Consider the following 19,639-nt stretch of genomic DNA (forward strand, 5'->3'; position numbering starts at 1 on the left):
CCAGTGTCCATCACCTGAAGGTGCCTATACACCCATTAAGTTATTACTGAAAGCTCTGTGTCCCATACTGTACGATAACAAAAAGGTGTTCTAGTCAAACCATATATATCTGGTGGAAATTCGATGCAGCTCACCATCCAAATAAAACCACTCCTACAGAAAAGCATGGAGGTTGTAAAGTCCTGTTATGGGAGTGTTTCTCTGCAGCAGGAACTGGAGCATTAGTCAGGATAGAAGAAAAATGGATTGGGCAAAATAGCATCAAATTATTATTATTATATATTTTTTTAACATAAGGAATGTTTATTGAATCAGTCACACATTACGCTTGTAAATGCAGTTCATACATCGTAAACAGGAACTCAGTTGCGCAGGATATACAAGTCATGTAAATTAAGTACCGAGATATAATTTAGTAAGGAATTATTTCAACTAATTACCGTCTAGCATCCTTAGCAGAAGGGCAGTTTTGCCAACTAATTCAGCCTACAAACTTTATATAGTTTAATGTATCCCTTACACAAAGGAACCTTCATCCATCTAAAGGGGTCTGTTTAAAAATTAAAGGTGGGGGAAAGAGAGACATGGAAAAGGGGAAGGAAAGAAGGGGGGGAGAGGGTTAAGAGTAATCCCACATGGGTGCCATCAGGCGGATACCAGCTGGAGCCATGGGGAAAAAACAGGGAGAAGGAAAGAGAATAAAGAGAGAACATGGGAAGGGAGGGGGGCAGGGTCCATTATCCTTCTGACCTCTATTTCTCTCACCAGCGGGGATAGGGTCTTAGCCCTTGTACACATGGTCGGACATTCCGACAACCAAATCCGTCGGATTTTGTCCGAAACTGTTGCATACACACAGTCGGACAAAGTTGTCAGAAAATACGATCGTACTTAACGTGATAATGTTATTTCGTTAGGACGGGACTACGTTCAGGCTAGTAGCCAATAGCTTTGGTCTAGGAATTTGATCTGAGCATGCGTGGTACTTTGTCCGATCGGAATTCTCTACACATGATCAGACAAAGTTCGATCAGATCATGTTGTCGGAAAATTTTATAGCCCAGCTGGAAAACTTGGTCCTTCGGATACTCAGACGGAAACAGTCCGATGGAGCCCACATACTGTCGGATTATCCGACAACACGTACAAGGGCTAAGCCACTGCCACTCACCAACCAAACCCTTAGGGGAGAGCATTACCACTCATTTATATTGTAAGGTGTCTAGCTTCTATTCAGGCCGCCCATATTTAGTCGAACTTCTGAGGGCAGTTTCGGCCCATGTAGGTAAGTTTATATAATGGTAATACCGCATTGACTTGGGCACGCCACGCCTGTAACGTTAGAGGATCTGTAAGCTTCCACCTGATCTCCTTTCTGGCATAATATGCTGCATAAAATACAAATAGCTGCCAAATTATCTGTAATGCCCAGAAGGAACACAAGTGGGTCTTTATCTAGGTATAGTCCCGCCGCTCCATTTATATCAGCCACCACTGCATGCCAATAGTTTTGAAGCACTGGGCACGACTAGACCATGTGAAAAAAGGACCCCACCGACTGCCTGCATTTGGGGCATGCATCCTCTAACCCAGGGTAAATGATGGACAGTCTATGTGGGGTATAGTACACTCTATGCAGAAATTTCAACTGCACAAATCTGTCTCTTGCCGAGATCATGAATGGAATGCATTGCTGCAGTCCCTCCGACCAAGCCTCCTCAGTCAGGGCTGAAATGGCATCAAATTCTTAAAGGAAAAATGTGCTGCCCTCTGCCAGAAGGTTGTCAATGTAAAGAAGGATTACCTTCCAACATGACAATGACCCAACGCACGCAGCAAAAATGACTACACAGTGGTTGAAGGAAAAAAAAAGTGAATGTCCTTGCATGACCTAGTCAGAGCCCAGACTTAAACCCCACTGAAAATTTGTGGAATGACTTGAAGACTGCAATCCAAAAACGGTCACCATCAAATTTAACTGAACTTCAGCAGTTCTGCAAAGAAGAGTGGGCAAATTTTGCAAAGTCTTGGTGTGCAAAGTCATTAGAGACATATGGGGGAGGGAGGGAGTTATATTAAAAGTTTTTTTACCTTAAGCCCTTGTTTACACTGCTGTGATTTTCAAAGTCAAGCGACTTTGAATCCGACATCCCTGTGCGACTTTATCACGGCTTGCATAACAAGTCAATGCAAAACACACACACACACACACACACAAACATGGATGTCTAGGTTTCCTGCGCTTTAAACCTGCAGCAGTCTCTTTTCTCAACTTAGAGTCTCTTTAAAAAATATAAAAGCAAAAAAAAAAGAAAACGTTACTTACCGGTAACATCCTTTTTCAGGAGTCTTTCAGGACAGCACCATAGAGACTTTGGTTCCTCCCCTCTCAGGAAACACCGCCTTACATTTCAAAATTTAAGCCTCACCTCCCCGCTGGCCCCTCAGTTCTTCAAGAGTACCTCAGGCCAACTGGGGAGACACAAGAACACATCATAAAAACATATATCTTACCTGATGGTCTCATGCGATGAGCTCTGCATCCAACAATCTGAGTGGGTACCGGTGCTGTCCTGAAAGACTCCTGGAAAAGGACGTTACCGGTAAGTAACTCCATTTCCCTCCCCCCATCTTTCAGGACAGCACCATAGAGAGGATAAGCGAGCGCCTTACCTTAGGAAGGGACTACTGCCTGCACTTTAGTCACTTTAGGCCCAAAAGGTTTGGTCTTTAGCTGACAGCAGGTCCAATATATAGTGCTTCACGAACTTGTCAAAACTGGACCACGTTGCAGCCCTACAAACCTGCTCTGGAGACACACCAGCCCACTCTGCCTGAGAAGTCACCATTGCCCTGGTGGAGTGTGCTCTGGACCACATAAGCCTGAATAATGGCTAATCTAATCCATCTGGCTATTGTACGCCTAGAAGCTTTGGATCCTTTCTTAGCTCCTGAAAATAAAACAAAAAAGGAATCAGACTTCCTAAACTGTTTTGTACTAAGTACTGGAGGAAGCACCTTCTAACATCCAATTTATGAAAAACATGTTCCTGTTCCCTCACAGGATTCGAACAGAAGGTAGGTAAAATAATTTATTGTCCTCTATGAAAGCTAGAAGCCCCCTTGGGCAAAAATGTACAGATCGGTTCTAAAAGTCACCCGATCCGGAAATGCCTGAAAAAAGGGTTCCCCAATTGAAAGGGCATTGAGTTCACTCACTCTCCTTGCCGTAGTGATCGCCACCAAAAATGCAGTTTTAAGGGTGATCAATTTCAACGCACAAGCCTCCAACGGCTCAAACGTTTCCCCTGTAAGGGCCTGTAAAACTAAAGAAAGGTCCCATACAGGGAAGGGGGAAAGTTACTGGTTTCTGTCCGCTCAAGGCTTTAAAAAACCTGGCTATCCATGGATCCATTGCTAGTTGTTTCTCTAATAAAAAAAAAAAAAAAAACACTCAAAGCGGATACCTTTCCCTTCAGGGTACTAATGACCAACCCCTTGTCCGCCCCTGACTGCAGGAATTCTAATTCTCCTATAGAGCTTTGTATATCAAAATAACTTTCTAAGCGCCAGCTATTGAAACGCTACCACACCGTCAGGTAGATGGCCTGCGTCTCCCTCTTTCTGCAACTTAGGAGAGTTGACACTAAACAATCTGAGAACCCCTTGCCCCTCAGCAACTCTTCCTCAGAAGCCAAGCTGCGTGGTTCCACCTGAGGACAACAGATTGGTCCTTGGGAGAGAAGATCCTTCTGGACTGGCAGAATCCAGGGTGGTTCCACTGCTAGGCCCTTCAAGATGGAAAACCACGGCCTCCTGGGCCAATGAGGTGCAATTAGAACGAGAGTTGTGCTCTCCACCTGGAACTTTTTCAGTACTGCTGGAATCCATACCGAATGGGGGAAGGCATAGCACTTGGAGAACCCCCAGCTTTGAGCCAGAGCATCCACTCCAATTGCCCCATACCACCTGCTCAGGGAGAAGAAAAGACACGTATTTATGTTTTCTCTTGAAAACAAAAGGTCTACACATGGTATCTCCCACTTCCGAGTGATTGCCTCGAACACCTCCTGTTTCAAAACCCAGACGCCTTCTCTAAACATCTTCCTGCTGAAAAAATCCGCAACCTGATTTTGTTCCCCTTTCAAATGTACTGCCGAAGGGGACAGAATGTTCACTTCGGCCCATCTGAGAATGGTTTCTATCAGGACCCACAGGGCTCTGAGTGCCAAGGCTATAGCTTTCAGTTCCCTCCAGTTCGAGGACCTCTTTGCGTCCCTCCTCAACCAGGTGCCCTGAACCATCCTGGAGTCTAGATATGCGCCCCAACCTGTGCCGCTCGCATCGGTCTTAATAGTCTTGGATACTGGAAGGACCCAATCTAGACCCCGCGATAGATTGGCCCCCTTTCTCCACCACCAAAGCGATCTCTTGATTCGGCTTGGTACCGTTATCAGGGAGTCCAAAGAACCCTGACTGTGGTACCAAACCCCCAGAATGAAAAGTTGTAAGGGGCGAAAGTGCAGCCCTGCCCACTGAACTGCTGGGAGCGAGGATGTCAGTAAGCCCAGGGCAGTTCAGCTGACATAACTTTCCTTACAGAGATCTGTTGGCTGCCCTGTAGAACCAACATTGCTCTGTCCACTTTCTGGATCTTTTCTACAGGAAGGAAAACTTTCTGCTTTGTTGAGGCCAACCTGTATCCTAGGGACCTTTTGTGACGGGATCAAGCTGGACTTTTCCAGGTTCAAGAGCCATCCCAGATTTTCCAGGATACCTCTTGTTACCTGTATATCCCAAGACAGTTGTTCCAGGGAAGAGGCAAAGAGGAGCAGATCGTCTAAGTATGCGACTACAGCGATGCCTCTGAGATGCAAAAGGGCCAGAACTTCTGCCAGGACCTTGGTGAAGGCACGCGCGGGAGGGTGTCACCTTCTGTGATGGGAATGTGCAGATAGGCATCCTTCAAATATAGATGCCATGAAGCAGTTTGGGGGAAAAAGTGCTTTCACCAAATAGATTGAGTCCATACAAAACCTCTTGTAGGTGTGCTCAGCATGGAGAAAATAGAGATAGAGAGAGAGACCTTGGCTCCCCCCCCCTGCACCGGAAAGGTCAGCCATAGCATCCCTGGCTACTTTAGCCCCTGGTTCCTTCAGCAGTGTCTCCCCACCGGAGGAAACACCAGAACTGAGGGGCCGGCGGGGCGGTGAGGCTTAAATTCTGAAATGTAAGGCAGTGTTTCCTGAGAGGGGAGAAGCCAAGGTCTCTCTATGGTGCTGTCCTGAAAGACGGGGGGGGGGGGGGGGGGGGACATTGTACTATACTATGTCCGTTTTTCAATTGGTCAAAGGTTAGGTTAGGTTCACCCTCTGTAGTAATGTTTCCTGTTGTTTAAAAAAAAAAAAAAAAAAAACACTATACTTAATGACTTGCTGTCCACGTAACGCATATTTGCGGTGGCAAAGAGGGTGGGGTTTAATGCCCACACACCGCGGCAGAGATATCTGCACTAAATGAACACTTCCAGCAGAGTCCAAGCTGTCAAAGACAGCTTTTGGTCTGTACTAATGATCAGAAACCAGTGGGAAACAAAATGAAAGGTCTGCAGTCACCAGTGATACACCTCCATCCCTATATACAGATACAAAAAAAAGGAGAGTTGCCCTGGGACTTTAAATGAGGTGGTCACAGTTAGCAGGGATTCAATAGAAACAAAAACTAGAAACCAGTGGGATGGCTACCGATCAGGTGACCACTGTCACAGTCAGGGGTTAAACAAAAGATAAAAACGCTCATAGCAGAGTGTTCCTTTTGAAAATGCAGTCTCCTAGATGCCATTCTAAATTAATTGCTTTAATACTTTATAAATCGCTAATCTAGAACATGCATGCAAATCAAAAGTTAAAATTTTACAAAAATTTGGACTTGTTCCAGGCCATCAAAAGTTATTGAAGTCAGAGGGTCATTATGACAGCCAGGCAACTAGAACTTTTTTCTGAGGGTTATCACAAATCAAAGCATCCTTATCTCAAGTTGATTTCTGAGGTTAGGAACACAATAGTTTTACAAACCTCCATCAGAAAAGAATCCCGTCTCTCCCAAGAGGTTGAAATCGCGATTCCACACCCGGAGCTCAGACCCACCAGAAAGCCAGACATCCAAGCTCTGGACAACTATTAAGGTCTGAATTATAAAAAGATAAGACAGACAATCTGATCATTACCTTTATAACAGTACAATTTACACCACCAACTGTACATGTAATCATATACCATATTTATCGGCGTATAACACGCTCTTTTTTTTCCCTAAAATCAAGGGGAAATCGGGGGTGCGTGTTATACGCCGATCCCCTGCGGTTTCTCACCCTTTCTGCTGTTCTCGGCAGCTTCCAGGTATTTTTGGCCGTTCTCAGCTATCTTCGGCCGTTCTCTGCTATTTTCGGCCGCACTCGCGTGTGGCCGAGAACGGCCGAAAATACCAGAGAGCCGCCGAGATGCACAGGACATCGACTCTGTATCTCGGCGGTGCCATTTTTAAATGGAAAACACACTGACAAGGCTGCAAATGACTGACAAGGCTGCAATGCAAGGCTGCAAATGACACTGACAAGGCTGCATTCAAGGGCATTTAAATGTAAGTTTTTTTCCTTAAACTTCCTTCCTAAAAAAATGTTTCTTTTAAATTCCCTCCTAAACTTGGGGTGCATATTATACGCCGATAAATACGGTACCTGTCAGAACAGAATACACATGAAAAATGAGAACACAAAAATGAGACAAATCTTTTACGGGACTTGTAAGAATAAGGGAATTGACCACTGCTGACTTGCCCTAAAGGCATCCACCTTCCAAAACAAGACAGAAAGGGTCTATTCCCACTTTATCGTGAGACACACATGCTGCCCCAAAGCAGATGTCCAGGCACAATATAAACATGCATTGACATGGGCCTCCTAGTAATCAACCCATCGTATTCAGCTGCTAACAAAGCTCTAGTGAACACCATGAAAATTGTTTAAAATGTAAACGCCCTACTTGCTTTCTAAAGTCCTCAATGTCTTAAAATGGTCAAAACAAAGGAGGCTTCTTTTTCCATGAATACTGTCAGTAATGTATAGTATGGATTCAACTACTTGGATCACAACTCCCAGCATTGCTCATCTTTGAATGTTGTAAGAGACAGGAATGGGAGTGGATGGGTTGGGAGGCAACTAGTGAAAAATTAAACAGGACCACTTAGTGGTTCCACCTACACATCATGTGAGAACATACTAGGAGCACATAAGTGGCAAGGCATAAGTGGTGACACCAGAAATAGTTCAAGGTCTGACGCTTTTATAGGTTATTACCAAGTTGGTCAATCTGATGAGGAATACTGGGGGAAACCTCACACTAAGTAAGAAGGGATTGCAAGAAATTATAATAAGATATCTCCTTTTAGCGGTCACAAGTAAGCAAAATGTTTCTAGCGGCTTCAGTTCAGACACATTTTACCTAAAGCACTATCTGGAAGTGAAATTTGGTGTTGCATTTTCTCCATCCAATCCAGAGTGTTGCTAAATCTAAATGGATGGGTATTTTCTCTACCCCAGCCTTTTTGAACCTTCAGGTTTCTTCAGGGATGTCTTGCCAAAATGCTTAAAATTTGCCATAAAATTACATACAAGCCAGTGGGTGGATCAAGCCTGCCTTTTAGTTACACAAAGCCACAGGCTTTGATTGTGCACCAATACAACCTTCTAGTCACTGGCCTTCTAACAACCAATGACATTGTCAGTTGATAAGGAGGACATTGGGCACCTGCACACCATATTTGTTTGCCCCTCCCGTGCCCCTCTCTATCGGCACTAGGGTCACATTACTTGAGTGAGGGAGAAGAGAAACATTGGAATACTAGCCAGTGCCAATGTACAAAGGCCATTTATTATAAATGGGGTGCCTTGAGATTGTGCACCATTTTAAAGGGTGCCTGGACAAAAAAAAAAGTTAAGAAACACTGCTCTACCCAACTGTTTAAACAAGGGCCCCGATATTGCTGGTGGGTGAAGAGGACCTCTATATACACTAAACAAAGGTTGAAATCAAATAATTAAATTTAAGCTGCTGAACCTCTTTAAAAAAAGTAAAGTATTAAGTTTTAAGTATTAAGTATTAAGAAGTATTATCACCCAAGAACTCTTCATTACGGCTTTGGTACAAGGCAGAGACTTAAACTACTGCAGATAAATGTCATCACTTGAGTGATATAAGGAGCTTGAAAGATAATTCAATCCGCCAAAACTGGCCTCTACAGTGGCTGGCAGAAGTGCCCCAACTCGCAATGACATTTTGTTTAAAAAATGCAGATAGAGATTTTTAACTCACCTTTACAGTAGAATGAAAATCTGAAGTTTTTCGCCACTGCTGTCCACTTTCACAATCCCAAGCCTGACTTGAGCTATTAAGGAATGTTTTTGGAAGGGCGATTATTTGACATAATTATTCAATAATACATTTTTTAAAATTCTTACAGAATCCACAGCGAGAGACATGCAAATACATAAGCCCCTTTCTGCTACTTGTTTTCTAGTTATAAGAAGTAGAAAAAAAAACTAATCACAAAAATGTGAATAAAGTACCTGGACCAGATTGTTTACATCCACTCAAAAGTTTTCAAAAAGTTGAGCTCAGTTACGGCCTTGCCATTGTTTCAAATTTTTAGAGATATCTTAATAGGAATCTGCAGTGATTTGATATATTTTTTACTTGTATGCAGAAGAAAGAAAAACACATTAAAAAAAAATTGTATAAATATAGAATATTTAAGTCAGGTAAATAAAAAAAAATGCATATGCATATTATGTATTCTTCTATCTGCCAACAGTTAGAGCTTTAGCCTTTTTTATATGTTTTCTTTCATTTTATTTATCTTAGTCACCCATTGCAAAAAATAAAATAAAAAAAATCAGCAGCTCAAACTAAAATTTGGACACACACTTAAATGATTCATCTCAATGGCTCATGTGTAATAGGATGGCTAAGTCTGAGGTTTAAAATCAACAAAACAGTAATCGAAGGCTGGCTTACCCAGTGCTTTTAGCTTTTTGCCTTCAGAACTGCATTCATTCTTCATGGCATAGATTTAACAAGGTTAAAGTTGGAAACATTCCTCAGAGATTTTGGTCCATTTTTAAATGATAGCATCACACCGTTGCTGCGGAAGTGTCAGCTGCACATCCATGATAACATCCCCTTCCACCACATCCAAAAGGTGCTCTATTGGATTGAGATCTGGTGACTGCGGAGAGCATTGTAGTACAGTGACCTCACTGTCATGTTTAAGAAACCAGTTTGAGATGATTTGAGCTTTGAGACATGGTGCCTTATCCTGCTGGAAGTACCCATCAGAAGATGGGTACACTGAAATCATAAAGGGATAGACATAGTCAGCAACAATACTCAGGTAGGCCTTGGCATTTAAATTTTGCTCAGTTGGTACTAAGGGGCCCAAAGTGTGCCAAGATAATATCACCTACACCATAACACCACCACTACCAACCTGAACCATTGATACAAGGCAGGATGGATCCATGCTTTCATGTTGTTTAACGCCAAATTATGACCCTACCAACTGAATGCCGCAACTGAAATCCAGACTCATCAGACCAGGCAACGTTTTTTCCAATCTTCTGTTGTCCTATTTTAGTGAGCCTGTGAATTGTAGCTTCAGTTTAATGTTCTTAGCTTACAGGAGTGGCATCCGGTGTGGTCTTCTGCTGCTGTAGCCCATCTGATTCAAGGTTCAATGCGTTTTGCATTTAGGGGATGGTATTCTGCATTGCTTGGTTGTAACGAGTGGTTATGGGATTTACTATTGCCTTTCTATCATCTTAAACTAGTCTGCCCACTCTCCTCTGACATCAACAAGGCATTTTTGTCCACACACCTGCCCCTCACTGGATGTTTTCTCTTTTTCTGACCATTCTCTGTAAACCTGAGAGATGGCTGTGTGTGAAAATCCCAGTAGATCAGAAGTTTTTTTAAATACTCAAAGCTCTGGCACCGACAACCATGCCACGTTCAGTTACTTGAAAACCCCTTTCTTCCCCATTCTGATGCTTGGTTGAACTTCAGCAAGTGGTCTTCACCCCGCCTAGATGCCTAAATGCATTGAATTGCTGCCATGTGATTGGCCAATCATCAGTTTGTGTCGCCAAGCAATTTAACAGGTGTACCTAATAAAGCAGCCGGTGAGAGAGTCTGTCTCTCTCGAAAAAAAAAACAACAACAAATTATATATTTTATATATATATATATATATAGTGTTTTTTTTGCATATATTTATTAGTATATATATATATATATATATATATATATATATATATATAAACTCAGCTTCAGGCAAACAGATAAATACAGCAGATATAGGAGCGGTTTTACCTACATACAGTGCCTTGCGAAAGTATTCGGCCCCCTTGAACTTTTCAACCTTTTGCCACATTTCAGGCTTCAAACATAAAGATATAAAATTTTTATTTTTTTGTGAAGAATCACCAACAAGTGGGACACAATTGTGAAGTGGAACAAAATCTAACTTTTTTAACTAATAAAAAAATGAAAAGTGGGGCGTGCAAAATTATTCGGCCCCCTTGCGTTAATACTTTGTAGAGCCACCTTTTGCTGCGATTACAGCTGCAAGTCGCTTGGGGTATGTCTCTATCAGTGTTGCACATCGAGAGACTGAAATTCTTGCCCATTCTTTCTTGCAAAACAGCTCGAGCTCAGTGAGGTTGGATGGAGAGCGTTTGTGAACAGCAGTTTTCAGCTCTTTCCACAGATTCTCGATTGGATTCAGGTCTGGACTTTGTCTTGGCCATTCTAACACCTGGATACGTTTATTTGTGAACCATTCCTTTGTAGATTTTGCTGTATGTTTGGGATCATTGTCTTGTTGGAAGATAAATCTCCGTCCCTGTTTCAGGTCTTTTGCAGACTCCAACAGGTTTACATCCAGAATGGTCCTGTATTTGGCTGCATCCATCTTCCCCTCAATTTTAACCGTCTTCCCTGTCCCTGCTGAAGAAAAGCAGGCCCAAACCATGATGCTGCCACCACCATGTTTGACAGTGGGGATGGTGTGTTGAGGGTGATGAGCTGTGTTGCTTTTACGCCAAACATATCGTTTTGCATTGTGGGCAAAAAGTTCGATTTTGGTTTCATCTGACCAGAGCACCTTCTTCCACATGTTTGGTGTGTCTTCCAGGTGGCTTGTGGCAAACTTTAGATGAGACTTTTTATGGATATCTTTGAGAAATGGCTTTCTTCTTGCCACTCTTCCATAAAGGCCAGATTTGTGCAGTGTACGACTGATTGTTGTCCTATGGACAGACTCTCCCACCTCAGCTGTAAGTTCTCTGCAGTTCATCCAGAGTGATCATGGGCCTCTTGGCTGCATCTCTGATCAGTCTTCTCCTTGTCTGAGCTGAAAGTTTAGAGGGACGGCCAGGTCTTGGTAGATTTGCAGTGGTCTGATACTCCTTCCATTTCAAAATGATCGCTTGCACAGTGCTCCTTGGGATGTTTAAAGCTTGGGAAATCTTTTTGTATCCAAATCCCGCTTTAAACTTCTCCACAACAGTATTATGGACCTGCCTGGTGTGTTCCTTGGTCTTCATGATGCTCTCTGCGCTTTCAACAGAACCCTGAGACTATCACAGAGCAGGTGCATTTATACAGAGACTTGATTACACACAGGTGGATTCTATTTATCACCATCAGTCATTTAGGACAACATTGGATCATTCAGAGATCCTCGCTGAACTTCTGGAGTGAGTTTGCTGCACTGAAAGTAAAGGGGCCGAATAATTTTGCACGCACCACTTTTCAGTTTTTTATTTGCTAAAAAAGTTTAAATTATCCAATAGATTTCGTTCCACTTCACAATTGTGTCCCACTTGTTGGTGATTCTTCACAAAAAATAAAAATGTTATATCTTTATGTTTGAAGCCTGAAATGTGGCAAAAGGTTGAAAAGTTCAAGGGGGCCGAATACTTTCGCAAGGCACTGTATTTGTATTTCAGTCCAGTGTTAAAAAACAAACAAAAAAACAAGCATTGTGATGCCTTTTAACAAATATTACATTATATTTAGCTTTGTGTGTGGTAGCGACCTGCGATGCATCGAAGTGCAAAAACGTGACTTATTTTATTGCACGAACATCAAGCAGTGTGATCGTGTGAACTGATACAAAAAGGACATATGGCAAATTGCTATGTCCATACGTTGGACAACACGGGCCAAGAGAGCTGGTGTGAAAGGGCCCTTAATAACTGGGCTAATAACAGTGGAATGTTGCAACGCAAATATGGAAACCATATTACTATTTTCATACTATAAGGTCAAGGTCTTCACCTGTTAACTACAGAACTGTAATTTTAATTTTCATAGCAGGGAAGATGTTTGAGGTATTTTTAGGACTACATATCAGAATAAGTAGGGGGGGAATTTATTAAACTGGAGTACACAGAATTTGGAGAAGATGTGCATAGCAGCCAATAGCCTTTTAGCTTCAGCTTGTTCAGTTAATCTTTGAAATTGAAACAGTAAAATCTGAATTTATAGAGGAATACAGGATGCTGAGTTTTCATAGTGAGCTAGAGCAAATCCAAGAACCAAGCAGCACAAGGATGTTTTTTTTTTTTTCTTCTTTTAAAGTCTCTAAGAAATGTATGGCTTCTCATGGTGTGCATCAGAAGCTGCAGCAAGTCAGATGGAGCCAACCTCATTTCCTAATTGAAGGACATCCAGCATCATCTAGCACTTTCCTCCCAAGCCTGACTGTCCCTGGTCTGCCACATTCATTCACTGGATTTCATGTCTTTCAATCAAGGAGGCTCAGCATGACGTGGGTGTTACCAAGGACAATCAGCATGAAAATGCAGCCTGCCAGTAAATGCCCACTCCTCCAGAATAACAAAATATCCTGATGGATGGATGTCATTCTCATCATCCTTTCAGGAACCAGACCATTGCTTGCATCAGGGCTGAGGACTCTTGAGAGGAATACTGGGGCAGGGTTCTGTGGAGTTTTCAGGAAGATATGCAAGTTACTCTGTGTGGCCCCTCCAACCTGACATCGCCTGCCCTGCATAGTGAAGCACAGTGACCTTGTAATGACATCACAAGGTCTAAAATAAAGTTGTGTTAAAGGTTAATGAATGGTGAAAGGAGGAACCAGGGAGGACAAAACATAAGCAGATGAACAGCTTTAAGGATACAATTACTGTTTTATCAGAAGATGCAGTAAGTATCAGGTTAGCCTTCACATAGTAAGTTTCACTGGTGGGAAATACAGCTATAGCTGTAATCTTCTGATTGTGACCATGGAACTCAAAGAGGACTTCTCCAGTCTGAAAAGTAGTAGTAATATAGGATAGCATTATAATATGACAACAGCACTGATACACAACTATAAAATACATAAAAATACTAAGAAGAAAATAATTCTTGTTTGCGGTAAACATATAACAGTTAAAAATAATAAATACCCTTTTCTGCAATTAGGATCTATCATGTCTTATCTGGCATTGGATGTGTACAGTATGTACAGAATGTTTTCCCTTTTGCTTTGATATATTGCTAGCACTTTATCAAATAAACTTATACTCTATGGCCAAATACTTGTGGACACCCAAACATCGCATCTATACAAACTTGTTGGACACCCCATTCCAAAAAATATGGACATTAAATTTGGAATTCCCCCTCTCTTTGTGACAATAACAGCTTAAACATGTCTAAAAAAGATTTTTTTTCAAGATTGTACAGTGCAGTGTGTGGGAATTTGTGCCCATTTAGGCAAAAGAGCATTTGTAAGGTCATGTATGCTGGACAAGATGACATGGCTCACACCTGCCATTCCGATTCATCCCAAAAGTGTTCAAAAGGGTTGAGGTCAGATCTGTGTACAAGCCATTTGAGCTCCTCCACATTAAACTCAACCAACCAACAACATCTTTATGGAGCTGGTTTTGAGAGCCCGGGGTAGAGCCATACTGGAACATAGAAATGGCCTTGACCAAACTGCAGCATTTACAGTACTCCATACTGCAAATACTGAGTCCCATAGTTTGGAGGGGCGCTCACATAAGTTTAGCCTTATAGATAGTTGTGATGGTCAGGGGCTCACAAACTTTTGGCCTTTAAAGGTGTATTTATTGGGGAAAACCACTTATGGCATTCAACAATCTGTACAGTATTGGTATTAATTGAAAAAATGGCCTTGCCAAATGGGATCAGACTAGGCTACTCCAGTGTTGTCCGATCCCATTTGGCAAGGCCATTTTTTCATTTGTATCTCACCTTATTTTATTTAATCAATTTCACAGGTTTAGAGAAATTCACATTTCTCTTGTCTATTTTTCTGTATTTTTGGTGTACAGTAGAATTGCAGCTTTTATTAGGCCCTCATTAGACCATTTATAAGACCACACGTAATAACTCCGTAGTGCAGTTTATTTTCTAGTTTTTCCATTGGTATTAATTAACCATTTGCTGTAGGAGTACTGCAGCAGAGCGTAGTATGTGATCCAGCACTTCAAAGTAGGGAGCGGGAGTGCTGGCTGTGCCATCATTATTCACAGCACAAGCCACTTAGAAGGTGCTGGTCAATAGATGACCGTTGACACCTGCTGATTGGCGAGGAGGAAGAAAGGACACAACTGGCACCTGCTTTAGTAAAAGCACTTTACAATAAATACACCAAGCACTGTTAGGCACACATTTGACCCTTGGATCGCTCTAGATGTTAACCCCTTCCCAGTCAGTGTCAATGTATATTTTTAGCCTCGATCACTGTATTAGTGTTACTGGTTTCCACAAAGTGTCCGTAAGTGTCAGACTGCCCACCAAACTATCACAGTCCCACTATGGCCTCATGCACACTAGACATTAAAATAACGTTATAAAAACAACAGTAGCTTTGCAGTGAGTTTTTCTACATTTTTCAAACTTTTTTGCAATAGCGTTTTTCCACGTTAGCATTTCTTTTTTTTTTTCAATGGATCAAAAACATCAAAAAACCCTGGTGAGCTGCCTTTGTGCGTTTATCAGACGTTATGGCATTTTTGCAGCTGAAAACAGCTGATAAACTCTTTTCAGAACCCACTTGTTTTTTAAAGTCAAAAAACGCCCCAGTCAAAAACTGATGGTAACAGCCTATGTGTGCATGGACACATAGGATAACATGATGGGGAGTTTATCGACTGTAGAAAAAAACATCTGCTGTAAAAACGTCCAGTGTGCATGAGGCCTATAAGTCTCTAATCGCCGACATTAGTATTTAAAAAAAATACAGTAAAAATATCCCAGTTTGTAAACCAATTAATATACGCTTATTGGGTTTTGTTTTTTTGTTTTTTTTTTTAACAAAAATGTGTAGCAGAATACATACTGGCCTAAATTTATGAAGAAATTTAGATTTTTACATATTTTTATTTTTTATTTTTTTATTGGATGTGTTTTATAGCAGAAAGTAAAAAATACTGGGTTTTTCTTCACAATTTTCCGGAGCTGAAATGGTTAAAAGTAATTCAACTTGTATATGTAGTATATTGTTTTACGTAACTTTATTAAAGTTTGAAATGTATGCACTGTCAGCAGCATACGTGTCATAGTATTTTTTCTTACTATAAGGTTAGCATTCCTCCTCTCTGCTGTTCAACTTCAATATGTGCATTATTCGCGGATTCAGTGTTTTTGCACTAGCGTTTTTCAGCAATTTTTTTTAGCAAAACTATACTCCCATAAAAGCTTATGGCTCAAAAATGATGATAAAACACAAGATAGCCATGTTTTTCATAATTTTTAAGCTGTTTTTAGTTTTTTTAGTTTTTTTTTAGAGTTAGAGCATTTTTACAGCTGAAAAAACTCCTCTCAAAACCTACTAGTTCTGGGGGGGTTCCAGCCAGAAAACGCCCCTGCCAAAAACTGCTGATACCAGCCCATGTGCGCATGGACCCATAGGATAACATGCTGGGGAGTTTATTGGCTGCAGAAAAAAACATCTGAAGCCAAAGACAGCAGCTGTAAAAACGTCCAGCTTAAGCCCTTGTACACACGGTCGGAGATTCCGACGGAATGTGTCCGATCAGAGCATTTTGTCGGATATTCCGACTGTGTGTGGTCTGCATCGGACTGTTTCCGTCGGAATATCCGTCGGACCAAATTTTCCAACTTGCCGGAAATATCTTCCGACAAAATGCTCCGATCGGACATACTCCGATCATGTGTAGAGAATTCCGATCGGACAAGGTGCCACGCATGCTCAGATCAAATTCCTACATTAAAGCCATTGGCTACTAGCCTGAACGTAGTCCCATCGTAACGAAATTACGTCATCACGTTCTGAAAGATCGGATTTTCACACAACTTTTGTCCGACCGTGTGTATGCAACAGTTTCGGACAAGATCCGGATAAAATCCGACGGATTTGGTTGTCGGAATCTCCGACCGGGTGTACAGGGGCTAACAGTGTTGGACTACGTAGCTAAAATGTATCATAGAAAATCTGTAGTGGAAGACATTTTTTCAATCAATCTTGAAAAAAAGTTTTTTTTTTTTTTTTTTTTTTTTGGAGAATCCTTAGCTCTTTGGCATTCTAAATTTTTCGAGAAAAAAAATGTCATTATAAAACCCAAAGGAAATTTAAAAAAAATGCATCTCAGTCCTTTTCTGTATTATCCAAAGCAGAAATTTAAGCAAATCCCAAGTTGAAACTATATACATTTAGCTGTGCGTCTGCAGGTCAATGAATACAGTTTAATAGGTCAAGATAGCCATTATAGGTTGAATACCTGAAGATCCCACACCAGGACTGATCCATCGTCACAAGCTGAGGCAAACCTATTAAAAAATACAGAGACGGTCATCAAGTGGAGTCTGAAATGGTAACCACATCAATGATCTTACAATTAAAAAATCAGCTGCCTCTAAAAGAATATTATTATTATTATTAATATCTAAAGCCATTTTCCCCACTTTTTTGTAGAGTGGTGAAGAGTTCCTCCATATGGGGCGTACATAAGTGTACATGTTTACCTGCATGGGGATGTACAGGTGTTCCATGCATCCCAGTGCCGGCAGTTCCATTGCTGTCAAATGGGACGCAGTGACTGCATGAACACAACCGCTGTTCCCAATGCGACATCCTTGCAGTTGCACAACCTGAAGTGCACTCCTTATGACCTATGCCATGTGTTTTACTGCTGCTGAGATCCTCTGTACTTGCCCAGATGACCATTGTCATGGGGGAAAATCACACATTTTGAGTTGATGGTTAGAGTAAAAGTCCTCCATGAGAACACTTGTTCTGGTGATGGTCTGTGGATTTGCTCTTACTTTGGTGAACTTTGGTGTAGCTCAGGCATCTAGGCAAGATGGAATACTTAGAGAAAACCTCTCCTGAAGACTCCTGGAATGTATGATTTCATTTTCCTAGGCCTGGAAACCAGGAAGTTATATACTTTCCTATCTATTTACTAATGCTAGTAGCATAATGAGTAATCACTTCTGGACCACCCCACGCAGATATACTGCGTCAGTCAGGGCTGCCCTCCTGCGCAAAATCACTTACCTGTATACGATTTTGTGCAAAGGGTGTGGGGCGCATGTGCGGTGCCGGCAACCCGCTCTCGCTGTGATTGGACATAAAGGGAGCCAATCAGCAGGCCCTGTGGGCCCAATGTTCACTGGCAACCCGCAAACGCTTGTGGGAGAGGCAGGACAGCGGTCTGCCTACATAAACAAGGCAGACCGTCATTCTGTCCAAGGGGAAGATGGAGATCTTGTGTTTCTGCTAAGCAGGAACACAGATCTGACTCTGACTGTCTTCCCCCAGTCAGAGCATCCCCTACACAGTTAGCAAGCACTCCCAGGGAACACATTTAACCCTTTGATAGCCCCTGATGTTAACCCCTTCCCTGCCAGTGTCATTAGTACAGTAACAGTGCATTTTTTTTATTTTTTTATTTTTTTTTTAGCATTGATCACTGTACTAGTGTCACTGGTCCACAAAAAGTGTCACTTGGTGTCAAATTTGTCTGCCGCAATGTCGCAGTCTAGCTAAAAATCGCTGTTTGCCACCATTACTAATAAAAAATAAATAAAGTCCATAAATCTATCCCATAGTTTGTAGATGCAACAATAACTTTTGCGCAAACCAATCAATATAAGCTTAATGGGATTCTTTTTACCAAAAATATGTAGTAAAATACATATTGGCCTAAAATTGATGAAGAAATTTGATTTTTTTTTTTTTATTGGAATGCGATTTATAGAAAAAAGTTAAAAATATTGTTTTTGTGGTGATCAAATGCCCCATAAAGAAAGTGCTATTTGTGGGGAAAAAAGGACATTCATTTTATTTGGGTACAGTGTCACATGACTGCGCAATTTCAATTAAAATAAGGCAGTGCCAGATCGCAAAAAACGGCCTGGTCATGAAAGGGGGGGGGATGAACCTTCTGGGGCTTAAGTGGTTAAAAATAGTCGATGTTGATGGAGAGAGCGAAGTTCCACTTTAAAAATAAATCAGATACTTATATTAGCTGTGTTCAAGAAAAAATGTTTATTGAATACGTAGATTAATACTTTTATATCTACATATAATTAAGCTTTAAAATTAGAATTCCAGCTTTGAGAATATTAAAAGGAAAAAAAATATTAAAAAGCAGCCTTTGCTACAATACTAACCTTCAATTCAGAGCTACCCCCTGGAAAAATTCCTTTCTGCCACTGTTTGAATGACAGCTATTGTCATTCAGCCCACTTCCTATGCTCAGGCTACTGTTGGGATTGTAAATGATCACCTTGTAAAAACAACCCATTCAGTTTAAAATATAACTGGAAAGGCAAAACATTTTTTGCATAGATATAATAACAAAAAAAAAAAAAACAACATAAAAATGATCGCATTCCCTCTGTTCTCAACTGCATAAGAGCTGGGGGGAGGAGAAGCAGCAGTACACTGAGCTTCTTAATGAATGGATTGGCAGTGGTGGCATGTGAGGATAAGTCTGATCACTGGAGGAGAGTACACAGAGTTCCCAGCATAGCTAGAGAACTGACCACGATGTGCTCTCGTTAGTGTGGTCAGTTTTTTAAAAATAGGAAAGTAAGGGAACTGGCAAGAACAACAGTAATTTCACACAAAGGAAGCAATACAAAGAGAACAGCATACTTTCTCGTACAAGTACATGGTACAGCAGGCACATACCAGGAATATGCATTGGAGTAACAAATGCTTTAATTGTCACTACTGCCTGGGGAGGGGGACCTCAGTGGCCCAAAACGTAGTGGCAAATAAATGCACCAATTCTGATTTTCTACAATAATGTGCTTGTGATGTCTTGCTGACAACGCCATTCGTCACCACAGCACTGTATAAGGACAGGCTCTCATAGGCAAACACTCTCCCTAAGCTGGGCTCAGAGTATTACTACATTGAATGTCACTCATTTGTCATTATGTGAGAGCCAATCAGTATAGGAGTAAGGAAAACCCTGTCACTGAACTGCTAGATGACCCTTGCAAAAAAAAAGAAGAAGTTGATATTGAGGAGAATAATACATTTTATTTATTTATATATATATATATAT

The 19,639-nt window shown here is 41.4% G+C and overlaps 1 protein-coding gene across 1 annotated transcript in view; it reads right to left on the bottom strand.

Annotated features, from left to right (window-relative positions):
- The window catches only part of WDR41 (WD repeat domain 41), a 60,136-nt gene that overhangs the window by 18,162 nt on the left and 22,335 nt on the right, over nt 1-19,639 (bottom strand). Inside the window, exons 3-6 of the mRNA XM_077462584.1 lie at nt 16,838-16,886; nt 13,262-13,393; nt 8,370-8,432; nt 6,075-6,186 (exon numbers count right to left, since the gene is read on the bottom strand). Of these exons, the coding sequence (XP_077318710.1) occupies nt 6,075-6,186; nt 8,370-8,432; nt 13,262-13,393; nt 16,838-16,886 (356 nt within the window). The remainder of the gene's footprint in view (nt 1-6,074; nt 6,187-8,369; nt 8,433-13,261; nt 13,394-16,837; nt 16,887-19,639) is intronic.

The sequence above is a fragment of the Lithobates pipiens genome, unplaced genomic scaffold (genome assembly GCF_037356315.1).
Source record: "Lithobates pipiens isolate NorthernLeopardFrog02 unplaced genomic scaffold, aLitPip1_a1.2 Scaffold_3, whole genome shotgun sequence".
Lineage (NCBI taxonomy): Eukaryota > Metazoa > Chordata > Amphibia > Anura > Ranidae > Lithobates > Lithobates pipiens.